At 48.2% G+C, this 24,694-nt stretch overlaps 1 protein-coding gene across 1 annotated transcript in view; it reads right to left on the minus strand.

Annotated features, from left to right (window-relative positions):
- The window catches only part of LOC311237514 (protein shisa-4-like), a 65,234-nt gene extending 42,226 nt beyond the window's left edge, over positions 1 to 23,008 (minus strand). The window contains exons 1-3 of the mRNA XM_084325440.1: positions 22,882 to 23,008; positions 20,088 to 20,259; positions 8,181 to 8,308 (exon numbers count right to left, since the gene is read on the minus strand). Coding sequence (XP_084181566.1) covers positions 8,181 to 8,308; positions 20,088 to 20,259; positions 22,882 to 22,963 — 382 coding nt within the window. The 5' untranslated portion in view covers positions 22,964 to 23,008. The remainder of the gene's footprint in view (positions 1 to 8,180; positions 8,309 to 20,087; positions 20,260 to 22,881) is intronic.
- Positions 23,009 to 24,694: the final 1,686 nt, after the last annotated feature.

Consider the following 24,694-nt stretch of genomic DNA (forward strand, 5'->3'; position numbering starts at 1 on the left):
ACACAAGGTCACAGAGCTCATCATAAAGAAATACGACGAGGACGTGCACCACGCCGGGGCAGAGAGAGTCTTCGCGGAGATCAGACGTCGTTATTGGATACTGCAAGGAAGAGAAGCAGTACGACGCTTCCAGCGGACCTGTCTAGACTGTCGTAAATGGCGAGCACAGCCCAGTATACCCCGGATGGCTGACCTACCCCCCTGTCGCCTCCGACTCGGCGACAAGCCTTTTCACTCCACCGGTATGGACTGTTTCGGCCCGCTGTATGTAAAGAAAGGAAGAGGGACGGAGAAGCGGTGGGGTATTGTATTCAAATGCATGACCACCCGAGCGATACACATAGAACTCCTTCCAATCATGAGTACGGACTCATTCCTTATGGCCTTCCGGAGATTCACATCGCAAAAAGGAAAACCGTCTATATTATTGTCTGATCACGGGACAAACTTCAAAGGCGGAGAAAGAGAGCTGAGAGAGAGCTTCCAAGCTATGGGCCCAGAACTTAAGACCCACCTCGCTCCATCTCAGATTGATTTCCAGTTTAACCCCCCGAATGCACCTCACTTCGGTGGAACTTGGGAACGAGAAGTACGTTCAATAAAGACAGCCCTGTACGCCGTGCTTGGGGCCCAGACCGTGGCGGAAGAAGTCCTGGAGATCGAGGGAGTATTGAACTCAAAGCCCCTCGGTTACGTCTCAAGTGATGTAGCAGATGTCGACCCAGTCACCCCCAACACTCTCTTGATTGGGCGGCTGGACCCCGCGCTACCACAGACAGTGTACAGGCCTGAAGAAGCGAACGGCCGAAGAATGTGGAGGTACAGTCAAGTATTGGCTGACAAGTTTTGAAACAGTTTCCTCCTCCACTATCTACCGTCTCTACAGACCCGCCAGAAATGGGTGAAAGAAAGAGACAATTTGACGGAAGGTACAGTCGTCATGATTATCGACCAGTCACTACCCCGAGCTATGTGGCCGGCCGGCCGCGTAAGCAAAGTGATCACTGGTGCCGACGGAAAGGTCAGAGCGGCAGAAGTGCTCGTCCAAGGGCGGACATATACCAGACCCGTGGCGAGGCTGATAGAGTTGCCAAGGCTCCCCGACACTCTTGATGACGACCATAACCCCCTGACTTTGTGAACTGCCCTACCCTCACAACGGACATTGAGTAGTGGACAGTGCGGTTAATCTGTCTCTGCTTATCTAATTAGGTGCGGACTAATTAGGAGGCGGCTGTTACGAAGGATCAGATTAAACCGAATATATATATTTATTACTTGATATATATTGCATAGTATTTGTATATCGTCTGATATCCCTTGTGTATTCTTTGTACATATACACGGAATATCCCTTTTACCTAGTACAGACCATAATATTTCGTTCTCCTATTGGATAGCGATCCACTAGGCGCCACGGCCATACCCCCAAGGTCTAGTTCAAAGTCACCGCCAAAGACATGCCTGGACATGACCGGCTCTGCGCAAGAATACGAGACAGGAATAAGGCTGGTACTAGTTTGTTCACCTAACGTATAAATACGGCGCAGGTGAATACAGAAGTAGAGTTACCCAATAAGTGAAGCCTCACACCACGATACAACGTGCTGTGAAGTGGGCCCGTTTTGCCCCAAAATAGAGCCTTGAGACCGCGTGCAAATTGATAGCTGAAGTGTCAGAGTTTAACGCTGTACCGTCGAGTTCGACCTATTCTATTATTCAGTAATAGTCTATTTATGTATAATGTATCGTGCGGCTACCGTTCTACAGTGACCAGCATTACCAACGCTTCCTCGTACCAGCTAGTGTGCTTATCCAGGCTGGGCGGCTTAACCTGGTGCCGTCATCCGAGGAGCCCTAGACGAGGACCATGTGGATATGTACACTGGATAACCTACCCGACGACTACAGAGCCCTTTTCGGCTGGATTATATTTGCTTTGGTCCTGTATCTGATGGAGCGGAGAATCGTCTACACCCACAACTGTGTGGGATTTACCCTGTGAGGAGCATCGTCGAGCCCGCCTCTAGGACGCCTGAGGCTGGCTAGCTTTCCCCCATGCTGCACTGCATACCGGAGAATAGCTGTTGTTCGTCTACGGATCAAGAGATTATTGCACTGTCTCCTGTACCTGGAGTCTCCCTATTCTTCGTTGACCCAGACTTTCGTTACCGACAAATCCTCCCCCCTGCTGGCCTACAACCGGAGGGACCCTACTAGTATCTCCCGCTGCCCTACTAGTGTACCATAGATATAATTCTTATGATACAGGTGGTATTCATTATCTCCTGCGTAATATTCTAATGGACTTACGCTCTTGACCTATTCATGCACATTCTTCGCCTTACAAGCGCAACTCTAATTCTCAAGTAATGTAATACAATCTTAGTGCTGCTAATAAATATTATTCTAACCAAGATTTGTTGTGGAACCGTGTCATTGTGGAGGTGTTCATCTCATATACCTGTGTACTGTATGGCCAGTAGTAATGTACATAAGACAGTAGTGGTTTAATGATACCATACTTATTTAATACAGTCAGGGAATTGTACCCCTCAGTTACAACGAGTGTTATACAGTTGACTGTGTAATACTTTTTGTTGTAATGCTGGAATGATTTATAAATAAAGTGTTGTTAAAATTCTCTCTCTCTCTAAAAATCAAACTGTTACTAACTGTAATACAAACAGGTCAGTTTGTCAGGTACATGCAACACAGATTACAGTGTTTACATCTGTCTGCTTGAGAAAATACCATGTTCTGCATCTGCAATAAAAATGATTGAAGTGAGATGAAGTTATTTTTAAATGTGTGATCTAAAGATAAACAAAGGGTTTTAAAAGTGTTATATTTATCTTCTCTTATAGTACCAGAGAGAAGCTGAGGAGAATCAACCAGCAACAAAAGCTAAATTTGTTTAAAAAAAATATATATATAATTTTTTATTTTTATTTTTTTGTATCGAAATGGTATCGAAGTATCAATACTTTTCAAGGTATCGTATCGAAGTCGAAATTCCAGTATTGTGACAACACTAATACACAATTGTTAACACATTCGGGACGGGCCACGGTCGGATAAATCCGTGTTTCGAATCCACCGGTTGAGGACCAACCACGGACATGTCCGTGGCAAGGTTGTTTTGGCTTTTATTCCATTTTTATAACCTATTCAAGGTCGCTGAGCGGCACTGCAGATGTACCCTACTCTTTGAATTCAAAAAAGTGCATTACCGGCCAGATCCTCTTAGGGGCGCTATCTCGATAATGCAGTGTTCCCTGTGGCAGAAGTTGTCTTTTTTTTTCTGGATTTCCAATGTAGTTTTCCACTAACCTGAAGCGATCCCTATAGCCTGTTGCACGGAATACGTTTTGGGACGCGGATTTCACTATGCAGTAAAGGAATTTATCATCAGCCAATGGACATATCGATCTACCAGATGGCGATCGATAACTGGGAAATGCTCTGGGGGATCCAACCGGCGCACGGTAAGATCTTTTTCACGTAAATTACACGCTGATCAGGCCTTGTTATCATACTCAACCAGCCGATCAATGAATGTGGCTACTGAGGCTAACACAGTTATTGGTAATCAATAATCAGAAACGACGTCCCCCGCCCCCCCCCTTTCATGCATTCATGGTTGAGGATCGTACGGATCCTATGCACTTTGAGTTTTAACTGTAGCTTCTGTATAACCGAAATGCCATTGGATATAACGTTAGTAGCTATTAGCCCTTTATCCAGCCTTCCAGGAAATATCCCAGCCGAAATCCCTTATAACGCTTATATTCAAGCCGCTATAAAATGAGCACGTATTGATGATTTTTTTTCTTTCTTTAAGCCATTTTTAAGGGACGGTTTATGGTCTCAATTGACAATGAGAAATGGACAGATAGCAATACTATAAAGTATAGATTTAGCTCTACAAACAGCATCACGAACTATGCAAGTCTGTTTTGATATGCTGGCCGTCTAGAGTGATATTAGACGCATCCCAGTGGCTGGGAAAGTGTTAAGGGGATGCAGACCAGAGAAAGACGTTTGTCTTGTTTACATCAGGGTCCCCCATTTTCAATTCATAGTGTGCACACGCACAGTATAATATGCATGTGATAAATAGTTTGTTAATAAACTCTGTGTTACTTGAACAATTTTCACTGTGCGCCTACATTTCTTTGTGTGCTCCAAATTTTTTATTTAGATTTTATTTATTTACATTTTATTAACACAGCAGAGTGGAGGACAGAGAGTCCTGGACTACAGGAGGTGGTCAGCCTCCCTGGAGGAGCAGAGTGGAGGACAGAGAGTCCTGGGCCCTCATTCATCAACGTGACTTACGCACAGATATGTGCTTAACCTGTGCGTACAACCATTTCTAAGCAAAGTGTGGGATTCATCAATTTCAACTTGAACTTGACTTCGTGCTTATGTGTACGCAGTCGCACAGCTCTGAGCATGCTTAGCTGACGCCCAGTGGTAGAATATCGTTACTACGGCATATGCGCTGCTCAGTTCATGCATTAGTTTCAACGCGGAAATAAGCTTCCGTGCATTAGTTTCAACACTGGCGTGTTCAACTTCTGTATGACCCGTAATTCATTATAGTTCATTGTAAAATAGCGACAGTAGTGTAATTATAACGGGCTCACACGCGAACAAGAGGTTGGCCTGCTTGTTTGGCACGGGGGGGGCAGACGCAGAACACCAACCTCCAAACGCGATTAAATATTGTTTCAAATAAAAAGCGAATTATTTTGTGTGTCATGTTTCCAAATAAGATTGGTCACGAAATGCTTTCTACTTCAATTTGTTGGTTAGAATAGATGACCTCCGTTGAAACTTCACTGAGACTAACAGTCTATTTGTGAGCTCCCGCACAGATGTGATAATAATAATAATAACAATAACAATAACAATAACAATAACAATAATAATAATAATAATAATAATAATAATAATAATAATAATAATAATAATAGCTTAATTTTATATAGCGCCTTTCAAGAGACCCAAGGTCGCTTTACATAGATAGGGGGGGGGGGAATAACAAAGTAACAAACATAGTGGACAGACACAACATATAAATATGTTGTGTCCAATATAAACATGGGATGTGAAATAATGGACTGACCCGAGCGGAACTCTGAGAAACTCCACGGAGATTGTTCACTGCTGTCGAACCAAGAAGACACTATCGCGTATTATGGGATAAATAAAAGGCGGACTTGTAAACGGTGATGTCAGATATCAACGGCTCCCTAAGACCATTGCTGCAATTCTGCCTGGACAGCTCAAAATACTAATAAAGACCGTTCGTTGACCACTGTTTGGCGTTGGTTGTGTGTCATTATAACCGTACTGTAATATGAATGCCTTTATTAGTTGTGTTCGATTGGCTATATGATTTTTAGAGGCATCTATTTTGTTGTCGGCTAATAAAGACCGCGCTGGAATATGACTGCCTTTTCCCGTGTTGTTTGATTAATACCCAGGGATTAAAGTTCTCCTCAATTTTATTCCAAATCGCGATGGATCTCCCGTCAATTTTCTACCTGCTGCATATGATTTCTAGAGGCATACTACAATCTATTTTGATGTCAGTATTGGGTAGCCTATATAAACAATAATACGAGAGCATATACAAGAACAATGAATCTCACTGCATGTATGATGTAGCCTGCCTTTCAATACATGAACTTGAATTCCATCATGTTTGTGTGCGGGACTCACAAGGCTGTTGTCACAATGGGTGGTACCGCCCGGTACAGTAATAATAACAGTCCACACAATATCACGATCCATGCCATAGCCTATGTTCTATTAGGACATGATCTGTGACGACAAATGTTCTAGAATGTTTGATTAAGATATCATACTCTGACAGCATGCCTATGATCAACAAAAACGCGAACTTGAATCCCATCATATACACATAGTCTGTCCACTATCTGGTGTCATTGCAATGCGTTTTCTATTCTTTCTTATACAGTAAAAAGGGGGAAGAACACTATATTCATATGACATGTATTCTGCTTACAGCTTCGAAATTCCACCTTTTAAATATAATCAAAACGTTCCCGTGTCTCTGCGGTCTGTGCGCAAAATAATAACGAGTTGAGCTTTATGATTTATGATGAATTGAAAATGGGGGACCCTGATGTAAACAAGACGAAAGTCTTTCTCTGGTCTGCATCCCCTTAACAATTGTATGTACTGAGCTGTACTGTACTGTACCCATTCTGCAATCTGTTAATAAACTTTTCAATCAATCAATCAATCAATCAAGCTACGCGGAGCGCAGTCAGTCAGTAGCCTACACCCCGTATATTCCGATAACGCTATATAAACCATGCTGCATTCATTCTGAGAGAAAGATCTATTATTCCAAATGCTATTTATAGGGTTTTGACCATAATTACACTACTGTTGCTATTTTACAATGAACTATAATGAACTACGGTTCATACAGAACTGCCAGTGTTATTATGCACTAGTGTTGTCACGATACTGGAATTTCGACTTCGATACGATACCTTGAAAAGTATCGATACTTCGATACCATTTCGATACCAAAAAAAAAAATTTTTTTAACAAATTTTGCTTTTGTTGCTGGTTGATTCTCCTCAGCTTCTCTCTGGTACTATACAAGAAGATAAATACACTTTTAAAACCCTTTGTTTATCTTTAGATCAGAGAGAGAGAGAGAAAGAGAGAGTGGCTGCTAGAGATTTTAGGTCTACTGAGCACACGTACCTTTCTAGTTGAGAGAGAGAGAGAGAGAGAGAGAGAGAGAGAGAGAGAGAGAGAGAGAGAGAGAGAGAGAGAGAGAGAGAGAGAGAGAGAGAGAGAGAGAGAGAGAGAGAGAGAGAGAGAGAGAGAGAGAGAGAGAGATCTCCGGAGCTATGCTCGGAGCATTTATTAACGTTACATTTTCAACAACATTGCTGCTAATTGGACACTTCATGGAGGCGGGGTAACGTTGTGTCGAGTTCATGTGTGTACTGGTGTAGGATGGGCTCCGGCTCCGCTAGACCTAACGTTGGAAATGGGGTAGTTGTGTCGAGTTCATGTGTGTACTGGTGTAGTGGGCTCGGCTTGACGTTACTCCGTTTCCAACGTTAGGTCTAGCGGAGTAATAGGTGGCTAGCTAGCATTAAGCTAACGGAGGAACGACAGCTAAAGTGCACTTTCTTCAACCTCGAACCTAAATTCCTTAGCAACCCGTGTTACCAAGTAAACAAATCACGGAACGATAGCCTAGTACTACTAACGTTAGCTCCCAGAACGATCGCCAGTTAGCCCGCACCAGCCTAGTACTACTAACATTAGCTCCCAGAACGATAGCCAGTTAGCCCGCACCAGCCTAGTACTACTAACGTTAGCTGCCAGAACGATAGCCAGTTAGCCCGCACCAGCCTAGTACTACTAACGTTAGCTCCCAGAACGATAGCCACGACAGCTAACGTTAGCTAATAATAGCGTTGTTTACAAACTGAAGACAGGGCTGCGCTGCCCGGCTGTGAGAGGGAGGAGGCTGCAGCAGCTTGTGTCTGTTGCTCTGAGCGAGGAGGAGGAGGAGGCGGAAGGGCGCTCTGGCAGCGCGTCTGTCTGTCAACAACTTGCGGGAGCAAGCCAGCTGGTACCGATACTGCAGAAAGTATCGGTATTTCGGGAAATGAGTATCGAAGCCGTTTTAAATATTCAGTATCGATATGTATCGATACTTCGATATTTTTGACAACACTATTATGCACAGAAGCTCATTTCCTTGTTGTAATAATATATTCTACCACTGGGCGTCAGCTAAGTGTGGTCCGAGCTGTGCGTAAATATAAGCACAGAGTCAAGTTCAAGTTGAAATTGATGAATCCCACTCTTTGCTTAGAAATGATCGTACGCACAGGGTAAGCACAAATCTGTGCGTAGAACACGTTGATGAATGAGGGCCCTGGACTACAGGAGGTGGTCAGCCTCCCTGGAGGAGCAGAGTGGAGGACAGAGAGTCCTGGACTACAGGAGGTGGTCAGCCTGCCCTGGAGGAACAGAGTGGAGTACAGAGAGTCCTGGACTACAGGAGGTGGTCAGCCTGCCCTGGAGGACAGAGAGTCCTGGACTACAGGAGGTGGTCAGCCTGCCCTGGAGGAACAGAGTGGAGGACAGAGAGGAGCAGCTCTTACGTTGTGGCTTGCGACACATCTTGTAGAAGCAGCAGCAGGGGCAGACACAGCAGCAGATGAAGAGCAGGATGAGGATGACCACGGCAGCCACACCAGAGCCGATGGTCACGCCCATGGTCTCCGAGAGCCTGAGGAGGAAGAGGAGAAGAGACCGTCAGCCCAGTAGAGCCGTTTCCCCGAAGCCTGTTTTTGGGCTTCGAACTTCGTCAGGGTTTTCTAACGGACGTTCGAACCTTCGTTTTTAATTACACACAAAAAAAATAGAGGGTTAAGTGTATAGAGGGTTCATTTAAGATTAGATGGTTATCTTGGAACAGAAATTAGTTGCGTCAGAACACACAATACTGTGTAACAAAAAAAATAAAAAACAGGACAACCATGTTACAGCAGAGACAGACATACAGTCAGACATCAATTAACCCCCTCCTTCCCTCCCACAGTCCCATAAGTCCAAGGTTATTTTGTATTGCACAGCCCTTTTATATTGCTCTATAGTGTGACCACATTTCTATCCTACTTGTTAAGTAGGCTTATTGAGTGTGGTACAAATACATTTTTGAATCTTTTCACTTGGGGGATCTGAAGTGCCTATGTGAGGGTAGCAGCTTGTGTTAAGGGTTTGGTTGTGTTGCAGCGTCTATAATTTCCGTAGCCGCATTTCTGGCAGACGCTCTCCGATTGGCCGACACCAGTTTCTACACTGGTTAGGCTTAGGCACTCTTCGAAGTTGGTTAAGGTTAGAGTTTGTCTTAGAGCGTGACGGCAAGTTCTTTCGACGGTTAAGCTTAGGCACTCTTTCGAAGTTGGTTAAGGTTAGAGTTTGTCTTAGAGCATGGCGATAGAACGCCAGGTAGTTTGCAGGCTGTTCGACGTGGAAATGGGCAAAGACACAGCTCGTCACGCGATTGGGCAAACATGTCAGTTGCCAATCAGAGAGCGTCAGTCAGTGGCCAATCAGAGAGCGTCCGCCAGAAATGCAGCTACGGAAAGTATAGACGCTGTGTTGCATCAAGCAGTTGCATCACTACCTGTTTGACTCAAGGGTGACTCATGACTCATGACCACAACTCCTTCCTCTCTGCTGTGGTCGCCTGCCGTCTGTGTTGCAACAAGCAGCAAGACAGTTCAGAGGCAGCCAACACAGTGCCCGCGGGCAGCAAGACAGTTCAGAGGCCGCCAACACAGTGCCCGCGGGCAGCAAGACAGTTCAGAGGCCGCCAACACAGTGCCCGCGGGCAGCAAGACAGTTCAGAGGCCGCCAACACAGTGCCCGCGGGCAGCAAGACAGTTCAGAGGCCGCCAACACAGTGCCCGCGGGCAGCAAGACAGTTCAGAGGCCGCCAACACAGTGCCCGCGGGCAGCAAGACAGTTCAGAGGCCGCCAACACAGTGCCCGCGGGCAGCAAGACAGTTCAGAGGCAGCCAACACAGTGCCCGCGGGCAGCAAGACAGTTCAGAGGCCGCCAACACAGTGCCCGCGGGCAGCAAGACAGTTCAGAGGCAGCCAACACAGTGCCCGTGGGCAGCAAGACAGTTCAGAGGCCGCCAACACAGTGCCCGCGGGCAGCAAGACAGTTCAGAGGCAGCCAACACAGTGCCCGCGGGCAGCAAGACAGTTCAGAGGCCGCCAACACAGTGCCCGCGGGCAGCAAGATAGTTCAGAGGCAGCCAACACAGTGCCCGCGGGCAGCAAGACAGTTCAGAGGCAGCCAACACAGTGCCCGCGGGCAGCAAGACAGTTCAGAGGCCGCCAACACAGTGCCCGTGGGCAGCAAGACAGTTCAGAGGCAGCCAACACAGTGCCCGCGGGCAGCAAGACAGTTCAGAGGCAGCCAACACAGTGCCCGCGGGCAGCAAGACAGTTCAGAGGCAGCCAACACAGTGCCCGCGGGCAGAAAGACAGTTCAGAGGCAGCCAACACAGTGCCCGCGGGCAGCAAGACAGTTCAGAGGCAGCCAACACAGTGCCCGCGGGCAGCAAGACAGTTCAGTTCAGAGGCCGCCAACACAGTGCCCGTGGGCAGCAAGACAGTTCAGAGGCAGCCAACACAGTGCCCGCGGGCAGCAAGACAGTTCAGAGGCAGCCAACACAGTGCCCGCGGGCAGCAAGACAGTTCAGAGGCCGCCAACACAGTGCCCGCGGGCAGCAAGACAGTTCAGAGGCCGCCAACACAGTGCCCGCGGGCAGCAAAACAGTTCAGAGGCCGCCAACACAGTGCCCGTGGGCAGCAAGACAGTTCAGAGGCAGCCAACACAGTGCCCGCGGGCAGCAAGACAGTTCAGTTCAGAGGCCGCCAACACAGTGCCCGCGGGCAGCAAGACAGTTCAGAGGCAGCCAACACAGTGCCCGCGGGCAGCAAGACAGTTCAGAGGCAGCCAACACAGTGCCCGCGGGCAGAAAGACAGTTCAGAGGCAGCCAACACAGTGCCCGCGGGCAGCAAGACAGTTCAGAGGCAGCCAACACAGTGCCCGCGGGCAGCAAGACAGTTCAGTTCAGAGGCCGCCAACACAGTGCCCGCGGGCAGCAAGACAGTTCAGAGGCAGCCAACACAGTGCCCGCGGGCAGCAAGACAGTTCAGTTCAGAGGCCGCCAACACAGTGCCCGCGGGCAGCAAGACAGTTCAGAGGCAGCCAACACAGTGCCTGCGGGCAGCAAGACAGTTCAGAGGCAGCCAACACAGTGCCCGCGGGCAGAAAGACAGTTCAGAGGCAGCCAACACAGTGCCCGCGGGCAGCAAGATAGTTCAGAGGCAGCCAACACAGTGCCCGCGGGCAGCAAGACAGTTCAGAGGCAGCCAACACAGTGCCCGCGGGCAGCAAGACAGTTCAGTTCAGAGGCCGCCAACACAGTGCCCGTGGGCAGCAAGACAGTTCAGAGGCCGCCAACACAGTGCCCGCGGGCAGCAAGACAGTTCAGAGGCAGCCAACACAGTGCCCGCGGGCAGAAACAGTTCAGAGGCAGCCAACACAGTGCCCGCGGGCAGCAAGACAGTTCAGTTCAGAGGCCGCCAACACAGTGCCCGCGGGCAGCAAGACAGTTCAGAGGCAGCCAACACAGTGCCCGCGGGCAGCAAGACAGTTCAGAGGCCGCCAACACAGTGCCCGCGGGCAGCAAGACAGTTCAGAGGCCGCCAACACAGTGCCCGCGGGCAGCAAGACAGTTCAGTTCAGAGGCCGCCAACACAGTGCCCGCGGGCAGCAAGACAGTTCAGTTCAGAGGCCGCCAACACAGTGCCCGCGGGCAGCAAGACAGTTCAGAGGCAGCCAACACAGTGCCCGCGGGCAGCAAGACAGTTCAGAGGCAGCCAACACAGTGCCCGCGGGCAGCAAGATAGTTCAGAGGCCGCCAACACAGTGCCCGCGGGCAGCAAGATAGTTCAGAGGCAGCCAACACAGTGCCCGCGGGCAGCAAGACAGTTCAGAGGCCGCCAACACAGTGCCCGCGGGCAGCAAGACAGTTCAGTTCAGAGGCAGCCAACACAGTGCCCGCGGGCAGCAAGACAGTTCAGAGGCAGCCAACACAGTGCCCGCGGGCAGCAAGACAGTTCAGAGGCCGCCAACACAGTGCCCGCGGGCAGCAAAACAGTTCAGAGGCAGCCAACACAGTGCCCGCGGGCAGCAAGACAGTTCAGAGGCAGCCAACACAGTGCCCGTGGGCAGCAAGACAGTTCAGAGGCCGCCAACACAGTGCCCGCGGGCAGCAAGACAGTTCAGAGGCCGCCAACACAGTGCCCGCGGGCAGCAAGACAGTTCAGAGGCAGCCAACACAGTGCCCGCGGGCAGCAAGACAGTTCAGAGGCAGCCAACACAGTGCCCGCGGGCAGCAAAACAGTTCAGAGGCAGCCAACACAGTGCCCGCGGGCAGCAAGACAGTTCAGTTCAGAGGCAGCCAACACAGTGCCCGCGGGCAGCAAGACAGTTCAGAGGCAGCCAACACAGTGCCCGCGGGCAGCAAGACAGTTCAGTTCAGAGGCAGCCAACACAGTGCCCGCGGGCAGCAAGACAGTTCAGAGGCCGCCAACACAGTGCCCGCGGGCAGCAAGACAGTTCAGAGGCAGCCAACACAGTGCCCGCGGGCAGCAAGACAGTTCAGAGGCAGCCAACACAGTGCCCGCGGGCAGCAAGATAGTTCAGAGGCCGCCAACACAGTGCCCGCGGGCAGCAAGACAGTTCAGAGGCAGCCAACACAGTGCCCGCGGGCAGCAAGATAGTTCAGAGGCCGCCAACACAGTGCCCGCGGGCAGCAAGATAGTTCAGAGGCAGCCAACACAGTGCCCGCGGGCAGCAAGACAGTTCAGAGGCCGCCAACACAGTGCCCGCGGGCAGCAAGACAGTTCAGTTCAGAGGCCGCCAACACAGTGCCCGCGGGCAGCAAGACAGTTCAGAGGCAGCCAACACAGTGCCCGCGGGCAGAAAGACAGTTCAGAGGCCGCCAACACAGTGCCCGCGGGCAGCAAGATAGTTCAGAGGCCGCCAACACAGTGCCCGCGGGCAGCAAGACAGTTCAGAGGCAGCCAACACAGTGCCCGTGGGCAGCAAGACAGTTCAGAGGCCGCCAACACAGTGCCCGCGGGCAGCAAGATAGTTCAGAGGCCGCCAACACAGTGCCCGCGGGCAGCAAGACAGTTCAGAGGCCGCCAACACAGTGCCCGCGGGCAGCAAGATAGTTCAGAGGCCGCCAACACAGTGCCCGCGGGCAGCAAGACAGTTCAGTTCAGAGGCAGCCAACACAGTGCCCGCGGGCAGCAAGACAGTTCAGTTCAGAGGCAGCCAACACAGTGCCCGCGGGCAGCAAGACAGTTCAGAGGCCGCCAACACAGTGCCCGCGGGCAGCAAGACAGTTCAGAGGCCGCCAACACAGTGCCCGCGGGCAGCAAAACAGTTCAGAGGCAGCCAACACAGTGCCCGCGGGCAGCAAGACAGTTAAGAGGCAGACAACACAGTGCCCGCGGGCAGCAAGACAGTTCAGAGGCCGCCAACACAGTGCCCGCGGGCAGCAAGACAGTTCAGAGGCCGCCAACACAGTGCCCGCGGGCAGCAAGACAGTTCAGAGGCAGCCAACACAGTGCCCGCGGGCAGCAAGATAGTTCAGAGGCCGCCAACACAGTGCCCGCGGGCAGCAAGATAGTTCAGAGGCCGCCAACACAGTGCCCGCGGGCAGCAAGACAGTTCAGAGGCCGCCAACACAGTGCCCGCGGGCAGCAAGATAGTTCAGAGGCCGCCAACACAGTGCCCGCGGGCAGCAAGACAGTTCAGTTCAGAGGCAGCCAACACAGTGCCCGCGGGCAGCAAGATAGTTCAGAGGCCGCCAACACAGTGCCCGCGGGCAGCAAGACAGTTCAGAGGCAGCCAACACAGTGCCCGCGGGCAGCAAGACAGTTCAGAGGCAGCCAACACAGTGCCCGCGGGCAGCAAGACAGTTCAGAGGCAGCCAACACAGTGCCCGCGGGCAGCAAGACAGTTCAGTTCAGAGGCCGCCAACACAGTGCCCGCGGGCAGCAAGACAGTTCAGTTCAGAGGCCGCCAACACAGTGCCCGCGGGCAGCAAGACAGTTAAGAGGCAGACAACACAGTGCCCGCGGGCAGCAAGACAGTTCAGAGGCAGCCAACACAGTGCCCGCGGGCAGCAAGATAGTTCAGAGGCCGCCAACACAGTGTCCGCGGGCAGCAAGACAGTTCAGAGGCCGCCAACACAGTGCCCGCGGGCAGCAAGACAGTTCAGAGGCCGCCAACACAGTGCCCGCGGGCAGCAAGACAGTTCAGAGGCCGCCAACACAGTGCCCGCGGGCAGCAAGACAGTTCAGAGGCCGCCAACACAGTGCCCGCGGGCAGCAAGACAGTTCAGAGGCAGCCAACACAGTGCCCGCGGGCAGCAAGACAGTTCAGTTCAAAGGCCGCCAACACAGTGCCCGCGGGCAGCAAGACAGTTCAGAGGCAGCCAACACAGTGCCCGCGGGCAGCAAGATAGTTCAGAGGCCGCCAACACAGTGCCCGCGGGCAGCAAGACAGTTCAGAGGCCGCCAACACAGTGCCCGCGGGCAGCAAGATAGTTCAGAGGCCGCCAACACAGTGCCCGCGGGCAGCAAGACAGTTCAGTTCAGAGGCAGCCAACACAGTGCCCGCGGGCAGCAAGACAGTTCAGAGGCAGCCAACACAGTGCCCGCGGGCAGCAAGACAGTTCAGAGGCCGCCAACACAGTGCCCGCGGGCAGCAAGACAGTTCAGAGGCCGCCAACACAGTGCCCGCGGGCAGCAAGACAGTTCAGAGGCCGCCAACACAGTGCCCGCGGGCAGCAAGATAGTTCAGAGGCCGCCAACACAGTGCCCGCGGGCAGCAAGACAGTTCAGAGGCCGCCAACACAGTGCCCGCGGGCAGCAAGACAGTTCAGTTCAGAGGCAGCCAACACAGTGCCCGCGGGCAGCAAGATAGTTCAGAGGCCGCCAACACAGTGCCCGCGGGCAGCAAGACAGTTCAGAGGCCGCCAACACAGTGCCCGCGGGCAGCAAGATAGTTCAGAGGCCGCCAACACAGTGCCCGCGGGCAGCAAGACAGTTCAGTTCAGAGGCAGCCAACACAGTGCCCGCGGGCAGCAAGATAGTTCAGAGGCCGCCAACACAGTGCCCGCGGGCAGCAAGACAGTTCAGAGGCAGCCAACACAGTGCCCGCGGGCAGCAAGACAGTTCAGAGGCCGCCAACACAGTGCCCGCGGGCAGCAAGACAGTTCAGAGGCCGCCAACACAGTGCCCGCGGGCAGCAAGACAGTTCAGAGGCAGCCAACACAGTGCCCGCAGGCAGCAAGACAGTTCAGAGGCCGCCAACACAGTGCCCGCGGGCAGCAAGACAGTTCAGAGGCAGCCAACACAGTGCCCGCGGGCAGCAAGACAGTTCAGAGGCCGCCAACACAGTGCCCGCGGGCAGCAAGACAGTTCAGAGGCCGCCAACACAGTGCCCGCGGGCAGCAAGACAGTTCAGAGGCCGCCAACACAGTGTCCGCGGGCAGCAAGATAGTTCAGAGGCCGCCAACACAGTGCCCGCGGGCAGCAAGACAGTTCAGAGGCCGCCAACACAGTGCCCGCGGGCAGCAAGACAGTTCAGAGGCAGCCAACACAGTGCCCGCGGGCAGCAAGACAGTTCAGAGGCCGCCAACACAGTGCCCGCGGGCAGCAAGACAGTTCAGAGGCCGCCAACACAGTGTCCGCGGGCAGCAAGATAGTTCAGAGGCCGCCAACACAGTGCCCGCGGGCAGCAAGACAGTTCAGTTCAGAGGCCGCCAACACAGTGTCCGCGGGCAGCAAGACAGTTCAGAAGCAGCCAACACAGTGCCCGCGGGCAGCAAGACAGTTCAGAGGCAGCCAACACAGTGCCCGCGGGCAGCAAGACAGTTCAGAAGCAGCCTGGGAATCGATACCGGTACCCGATGGTACCTTTTTTCGGTACTTTCATTATAACAAATTTTTTATTTCTGTTGTAAAACTAAACTAAAGTCTAAATTTCAACATTGTTATCACACTACACAAACTAAAACCCCTCCCTACCTCCCAAACCGTTCCTACAACGATTTTTTTTATGCTGCATAATCATGTATAGATTTATTATGTATTATTATTTATGTTTTTAAATATCATCATTATCTGGCCATCCTCAGTAAATACTATCAAACTCCTCTGACCTCATCTGATCTTTCCAAAGACACACACACAAAGGGAGAATGGCTGATAGCAGACTTAATGATTTTAGAATATTTGAGATAATGAAATTAAATTATTATATAGGGCTGTACCGAATGCTTCGAAACTTCGATCATAATGTTGACATTCGAATTCTAAATCAACATTTTAATTTTTAATAAAACATTTTTTATTTTTTTTAATCTTTTTTTTGTGTCTATTCAATCTGTTTAAACCAATGGGGGGTTTCTTCACAGTTGCAGTTAAAGATTAGGCTACACTAATATTATAATATTATATTATAAGCGTCACCATCACTTTCATACCAACCGTGCCCTTATTGGATTATTTATGTTGACGAAACTGATGAGTTATATTCATTAAATAAAGTTGATTTAATAAAAGAAAAAGACTCATTTAATCAGATTAATCACTTTATTCAAATTGAGGATTTAGTTAAAAAAAAAAAAAAAAACAGATGTATGACGTTTTTATAGACATTCGAAGCTTCGTTCGAATACTTCAATCGAAGCTTCGAATGTTAAAAAATGACATTTGGTACAGCCCTATGATTATATCATTAACTATCCAGTTAGTATTTATAGAGTAACGTTTGGCTACTTTAAATCATTGAAGAGAGTGAGAGGCTCACCCCCCCTGTGATGTATTAGGTTTGAGTTTGAGCCTCTTGGTTGCCGTAGTTGAGTGATGTCACTAGGGCTGACCTTCGATTATTTTTTTGGAATTCGAAGCTTCGGGGCCGAGATTCGATTTTAATTCGAAGCTTCGAAATAAAAAAATATATATTTTTTAATAAAATAATTTTTTTCTTTTCTTTTTAAATTTTTTTTTTATGTTGTGGGACTTGTACAGGACTTTGTTCAACTTTTTCAGTGCTGTAACATTTAAACCTTTTTAAATCTTAGACAAACAAAACACTTTGCTTTCATGAAATATTGTAAGCCGTCATTTGAGGCTTTATAAAAGCAGCACAATGAACACAAATCTGTCAGTCCGACCTCATCTTAAATAACAAACAGCATTGCTTGTTGTAATTAACACATTCATGGCCATTTGGATCAGTCTAAAATCACTGTAGACGGCCAGCATTTCTAAACAGACTTGCATAGTCCGTGGGGCTGTTTGTAGAGCTAAATCTATACTTTATAGTATTGCTATCTGTCCATTCTGATTGTCAATTGAGACCATAAACCGTCCCTTCAAAATGGCTTAAAGAAATAAATTTTTCATCAATACATTCTCATTTTATAGCGTCTTGAATATAAGCGTTATAAGGGATTTCGGCTGGGATATTTCCTGGAACGCGAGATACAGGGCTAATAGCTACTAACGTTAAATCCAATGGCATTTCGGATATACAGAAGCTAGTTAAAACTCAAACTGCATATGATCGGTATGATGGTCCACCACGAATGGATGAAAGGGGGGGGGGGGGGGGGCGGGGGACGTCGTTTCTGATTATTGATTACCAATAACCGTGTTAGCCTCATTAGCCTCATTCGTTGATCGGGTGGATGGCTATCAAAACAAGCCCTGATCAGCATGTAATTTACGTGAAAAAGATCTTACCGTGGGCCGGTTGGATCCCCCAGAGCATTTCTCAGTTATCGATCGCCATCTGGTAGATCGATATGTCCATTGGCTGATGATATATTCCTTTACTGCATAGTGAATTCGGCGTCCCAAAAGGTATTCCAAGCTACTATGCTGCACATCCAGAATCCAGCTAACTGGAAACTCCATTGAAAGTAAAAAAAAGAGTGCACCGTTCTGCCACAGGGCACACTGCATTATCGAGACAGAGCCCCTAAGAGGATCTGGCCGGTAATGCACTTTTCAGAATTCGAAGAGGAGGGTAGATCTGCAGTGCCGCTCGGTGACATCGAGTAGGTTAATACAATGGAATAAAAGCCAAAACAACCTTGCCACAACTTTTTTTTTTTTTTTTTAATAATCGAATTTTATTTTCATATTCGAATCCCATGCCCATCGAACGAAGCTTCGAAGTATTTAAGACAGCCCTAGATGTCACACTAGGAAGTAAACACACAGAGTTGTGGAGTACCTGGAGCCCAATGCATAATGCGATATATATAAACGAACAGCAAATAAATGTGAAGTTATCTTTGAACCTCGGTTGTCAGACTCAAGCCTTGTCAATATAACACCCGCCCCCCTTTCCTCACTAATGGAACTGGTGTCGTGGAGTCCAGGGTTCGAAATTAACGGGGGCTTGGGGCATAATGCCCTTGAAAATGGACAAAATGCCCTCGAAAATCAGTTAAGGGGGGCACTTAATGCCCCCGACAGTTTACTAATTATATATATATATTTATCCGGTAATGGAGCGTCTGTGTATCGTACGGTTCAGATGACGCGCAAATAAAAAAATTCATTTGGCGGAGCCGGTGTTCTGCACTGGCTGCAGGCAGCAGCAGCACTGCAGCCCAATAGGGTCCAGCTGCAGCCAGGTGCTAGTCAGTTTGTGTAAAAATGGCACGCACAATATAAATCAATCTTCATTACGACTTTAAAAACATAGCCATTAACATTACATAGGCATACACACATCTTGCCATAGCGTTAGCAGTTTGTACAAAACAACGCACGTTTTAACTATGGTAGCCCGACGCAGCCCGCAAGCTAATACTGTACAGTCAATGAAATGTCACCGTAGCTACTACTAGCTACTGTAGCAGAGGAGGAAATGGGAGTCTGAGAGGCGGGGTGTTTAAAGACAATGATAGGCGTTTATTCAACATCCAAGAAGGCTAACATACAACTGTGTTTTACTAACTCCAACCGGGACTATTACCGCTGTCCCACTGCATGTTGTTGATGTTATGAACTCCTCCTAACGTTACGTTACCGGAGCTGAAGGTGCCACACGCTAAAATGTCCGTGGGGACCCGCGCCAACCCATAGATAGTTCCAACTCACCGAATTACGTAATCCACCACAGTTGCACTCAATATTTAAATAATGTTAGTCTAAATAAATGTAGACAGAAACATAATAATTTCAAGCAGAAAACGAATCTTTCCATTAAGAACTGACAATCAGGGAATTTAAACATGGTTGACATTGTTTTTGTGTGTTTATATTAAAGAAAGGAAAGTCTAGTGCTGGCTGAGCATATTGTTTGTTTGCACTAAGTTAATACTTTGACAATATATTTTTCAGTCAGTTCGGTCTTTGTGTGCCAAACATTATTTAAGGCTGTAAACACTGTAAACCTTTTATTTTTAATAAATGAGAAGCATGTTTAGATTTGAGTGTTAAATTTTTTTTTAATAAAAATGTACGTATATCGAACTGAAAACCGTGACGCCAAAATCGTGATACGAACCAAACCGTCCATTTCGTGAACCGTCCCACCCCTACCGTTTATCATAAAAATTCAGTGCCCCCGAAATACAAAAAAAATACCCCGAAAATCAATTAAGGGGGGCAAAAAAAGCCCTTGAATTTTTTTTTAATTTCTAACCCTGGTGGAGTCACTCCGCTGTGAGCGTTTCCAGAGTTAGCGGCTAACCTTAGTTAGCTTAGCTAGCGGCTAATGTTAAGGTTTCACCGCGATGTGGACACAGGAATGGCGAGGATGCCAAGCATGTTAGACACATTGGACCCGTTGCTCACGCTGGTCTGTGTCTTATGAAATGACAATTGCATGTCATTGAAGGTCCGCGCTGGTCTGTGTCTATTATGAAATGACAATTGAGCGTCATTGAAGGTCTGTCTATAATGAAATGACAATTGCGTGTCATTGGAATTCAGATTTGTTTCTAACTAGGCGGATCTTAGGTATCGAAATATGGCACCGATTGCTCTAACGTGAAGCGGTAATCAGTAGTACCGACGTAATTCGGTCAATACCCTTAAAAGTACAGAGTTCGGGGGCGCCCCAGTGGCAAACCACATAGCGCGCCCAGCCGCGACCCGGGTTCGATTCCCGAATCCGTCGTTATTTCCCGAATGTCTTCCCCCACTCTGTCTCCCATTTCTCCTCTGTCTCTCCCTACTGGACTGCCCAGTAGTAATAAAGCGATAAAACACCAAAAAATAAATCTTTAAAAAGTTCGGTACCCATCCCAATCGGAAATATATTATGAGGCCAGATGATCAATTACATTGTCTTTCTCCTCACATTTTCAATGTGAAAACCACTTGCAAATGAGCAATGACAATGACACAACTAGAGTAGAATAGAACAGCTTACATAGAAATACAGTTTTCCTGAGTGTCTTCCGACAAGCGCAGGAAGAAGTCGTTGCAGCAGTATCTGTTGTCACAGGAGCCACAGCAGAACTCGCCGGAGTAGCATCTCTTGGAAAAGTGGGTGACATCATGGTTGTCCGTGTAGGCCTCACATTCCCGGTCGCCGTCACTAGCTGAACATGCAGTAGAGACATAAGACAAGGGTGGGGGATCAGACAGAGGCACAAGAAATCAACATTTTCTCTAGTCAAATACACATTGCACTGCTCCACAGAGCCTACACGCACCTGGAGAAGCCACGCAGCTCAGTGAGAACCGTGTTCTGTTGACTTCTCCAGCGCCTTCAACAATGGCTGCTCCATTAATGGAATTTCAATTTTATTTGGCTTATCACGATCATGAAAACAAGATAATCAACAAAAAACTATTATTTTGCAGCATGCCGTGTTGCTCTCATTTTGTTTTGTGTCGTCAACGCAGTGCACCCTCCCTTCACAGCCCCTCCTCTAAAGCTCTTGAGACCAATCCCAACGGCACTGTCTCGGCCGAGCTATAGTCACAGTCAACATTTAAGCTTGTTCATCCCCCCACTCTCTCCCATGAGCTCAATGTATCGCGGAAGTGCAGTGGTCTATTGGACCCGTTGCTCGCGGAGTTTTCGTTGCACATAGAAACAGCGTTACTCGTACAGAGCTGGTCCGCGCTGCTCTGTGTCTATTATGAAATGACAATTGCGTGTTGACGCGCCCACTACGCAAAACTATTACTCGCACACTGTGCTCCTAAATTATTTTTTTGGTCCGCACAAATCTATTTTTAGGGGCAACTGCGAGTGAAATGCACGCACTGTAGAGCCCTGTTGTGGACCTTGAATTTAGAATTTCAGTCAAGTGAACACTCTACAACCACAGTTGTGTGTCACAATATATATACTGTATATATATAGCTGGGCGATATCATTTTAAAATATTTATTTTCAACCAGTTAATCTTCAGCCCACAAAATAATTAATATTTAAAACTATTCATAAGTCGTCATAAATATCTTGGCCACTATTAGCAAGTCCGTCTGTCTATCTGTGTGTCAGTCTGCCTGCTATGAAGTGGTGTCACAAATTTGACTTAATATTCACATTTATCCTTATTTACAAATTGAGTTCCATTGCCTGTGGGATAACCTATTATGTAAGGGATAATGTATAGCTATGAGGTCATTGTCGCAAAATAATTGACCGACACAGAGTTCTGTTCTAAACGCAGTGAAGGTCAATTATTTTGCGACAATGACCGAGTATAGCTAAGCTATACATAATCCCGCTTATTACATGGCTAACTTACTAACAATATACCTAATTCATTTTACACCATCGACAAGACGAGATCAAATGCAGACGCAGCTTTGTTCTGTGGCTCCTCTGTCATCGGCAGGTGTGGACGTGATTCAATCAATCAATCAATCAAATTTATTTATATAGCACATTTAAACATGACACTTGTCAACCAAAGTGCTTCACAAAGGATGCTTGGTTCATACACATACAGCTCATTATAGTAATATTCCACAATTATTACATTGATAGTAATAATGGCACACAGACAGTCATAAATTCACCAACATGGGCATTTGTTATACAATTGACTCTTTGAGACAGACGTATGCGTATTACCGCTGCCATGTTTGAACCTGATGTAGTGCAGCTGTGCGAGATATAAAGCTGGGAACAAGGTTATAGCTTTCGTGACTGCGATCAAAATGCTTGATTGTGATTGGTCAATAGCGCTCTGTTGCCCATAACAGCGACCATTTTTATTGCGCCGTTGCCCATAGCAGCGGTCAGTTATCGAGAAATAATTGACCGCTGCTAGGGGTAACGGACCGCTATTGACCAATCACAATCAAGCATTTTGGCGAATGTTAAAACGCCATGTAATAACCAAATATATACTTCTAAATTAACTACACCTTAACTCCTGTCAGCTAGTCAGCTACTGATATTAGCAAACACTGCAATGGGAAATAAATGTTGGTACATGCAGGTGCACAGGTGCTAGTCCCCTCCACGAAACAAACACACCACACAAACACACCACCACCACACAAACAACAGTGTGACAGTGGCTCAGGAGGTAGAGCGGTCGTTTGGTAATCAGAAGGTTCCTGGTTCAATTCCATCGACACACAAACACACCTACACAAACACACAAACCTACACAAACACACTTACACAAACACACCTACCTACACAAACACACCACACAAACACCTACACACACCTACACAAACCTACCTACACCAACACACACCTACACAAACACACACCAACACACCTACACGAAAACACACCTACACAAACACACCACACTTGCCTCCGCTGTCGTCGGTGTGTGAACGTGAGTCCTAAGTTGAGCGCTATGATGAAGATGATGACCCCATTTAAAAACACTTTGATTGATTGAAAACTTTATTAACAGATTGCAGAATGGGTACAATACAGTACAGCTCAATACACACAATTGTTAAGGGGATGCAGACCAGAGAAAGACTTTCGTCTTGTTTACATCAGGGTCCCCCATTTTCAATTCATCAGGACACTGATATGAAGTGACACTAGGTCTGATTGAAAGCAGCCTCTCTGTGGGACTGACTGACTGACTGCTACATGAAACGAAGACGAACAAACAGCAGCTCCGCTCTTACGTTACAAACAACAAACAAGCTAACGGCGTTAGCATACAGTTAGCATTGGTTGTGTCTGTCTGTCTGCCTCGGAACTAAAAGAGCGCAGTGAGACTCACCGAGTACCGTCGGGACAGGGAGCACACCGAGAAGACACAGAACAACAATAACAACAACACAGGAGGACAGAGCAGCAGCCATGGTGTTACTGCTGTCTGTCTGTCTGTCTGCTGGACTGACTCTCAGCTGATCAGGAACCAGGAACAGGAAGCTCCCCTCGCGGACAGGTCACGTGCGCGTTATTTTTTTCCGTAGCCGCATTTCTGGCAAGACGCTCTCTGATTGGCCGACGCCTGTTTCTACACTGGTTAAGCTTAGGCACTCTTTCGAATGAATGAATGAATGAATGAAAACTTTATTAACAGATTGCAGAATGGGTACAGTGCAGTACAGCTCAATACATACAATTGTTAAGGGGATGCAGACCAGAGAAAGACTTTCGTCTTGTTTCCACCAGGGTCCCCCATTTCCAATTCATCGTAACATATATGACATACATGACATACAGATAGACAGTACTGCTACATCTATACATTTATGACATACCAGATTTGCAATTACAGTACTGTATTTGTGATACAAAAAGAGTCCAGAAAGAAAAGAGTATATACATTAGGCGTAGAAACTGTACATTGGATTGGGTAGGTGGGGGTGGGACTGTACATTGGAGGTGGTTGGGGGGGGGGGGGGGGGGGGGGGGTAGGAGTGGGGGGGGGGGGGGTGTTGGCGGGGGTTGTGTTCGGACATTTACAGGGGCCAGTTTCGAGTTGCAGTCTCCCTTAGGTGTTTTTTGAGAGTGTTTTTGAAAGTGGGTAGTGATTCACATTCCTTTACAGCTTTGGGTAGGGCGTTCCACATTGATGTGGCATAATTGCGAAACGTGTTTAGTCCCTTGTTTGAGCCGAATCTGGGTTTAACATGATTTGTGGAGCTCCCTCTGGTGTTGTGATCGTGGTATTCACTGACCTTTGGGAAGTATTTAGTCATGTACATGGGTACCTTGGTCGTGTAGTGTATCTTGTAGACCAGGCCCATTGCAAGTTGCTGTACTCTGTCGTCTACTCTAAGCCATCCTAGGTTGTCAAAGTGGGCAGGGGTGAGGTGGGTTCTAGGAGTAAGGTCAAGCAGTAGTCTGACCAGTTTGTTTTGAGATGTTTGTAATTTTGTTTTTAGCGCCTTTGAGGTGCTTTGGTACCATGAGGTGCAAGCATAGTCGTAGTACCCTTGAATGAGTGCTCCTGCTAGAGTCTTCAGGGTATTCTTGTTTACCAGTGAGGAGATCCGGTACAAGAAACGAGTTCGTTGGTTGACTTTTTTTATTACATTGGATGCCATTTTGTCACAGGAAAGATTTGCCTCTAGGATGGAACCCAGGTAGGTAATATCTTCTTTCCTTGTGACAATATTGTCACCCACTGTAACTGAGAAGCCGTCGGTCTTGCTGAGTTTGTTATTTGAACCGAAGAGAATGGACTCTGTTTTGCCCATGTGTAATGATAGTTTGTTATCAGCGAGCCATATGCAGATTTTGCTTAGTTCTGAGCTGAGGGTTTTTTCAACCTGTAATTTGTTCTTGTCAGAGACCAGCAGGGCTGAGTCGTCCGCAAACAGGAACAAGTTGCAGTCACAAGCTGACGACATGTCATTTGCATAAATTAGGAACAGTAGCGGACCTAGTATGCTTCCTTGTGGAACACCACAGTTTACTGTGAGGGGGGGGGATAGGGTACCGTTTACCTCCACCATCTGCTCTCTCCCCTCCAGGTAGGATTGCATCCAGCTCACTGATAGACTATCAAAACCAATTGCTTTTAGCTTGTCAATCAGAATGGTGTGATTGACAGTGTCGAAGGCCTTTTGTAGGTCCGAAGT

The sequence above is a fragment of the Notolepis coatsorum genome, assembly GCF_963971535.1.
Source record: "Notolepis coatsorum genome assembly, chromosome: 11".
Taxonomy (NCBI): domain Eukaryota; kingdom Metazoa; phylum Chordata; class Actinopteri; order Aulopiformes; family Paralepididae; genus Notolepis; species Notolepis coatsorum.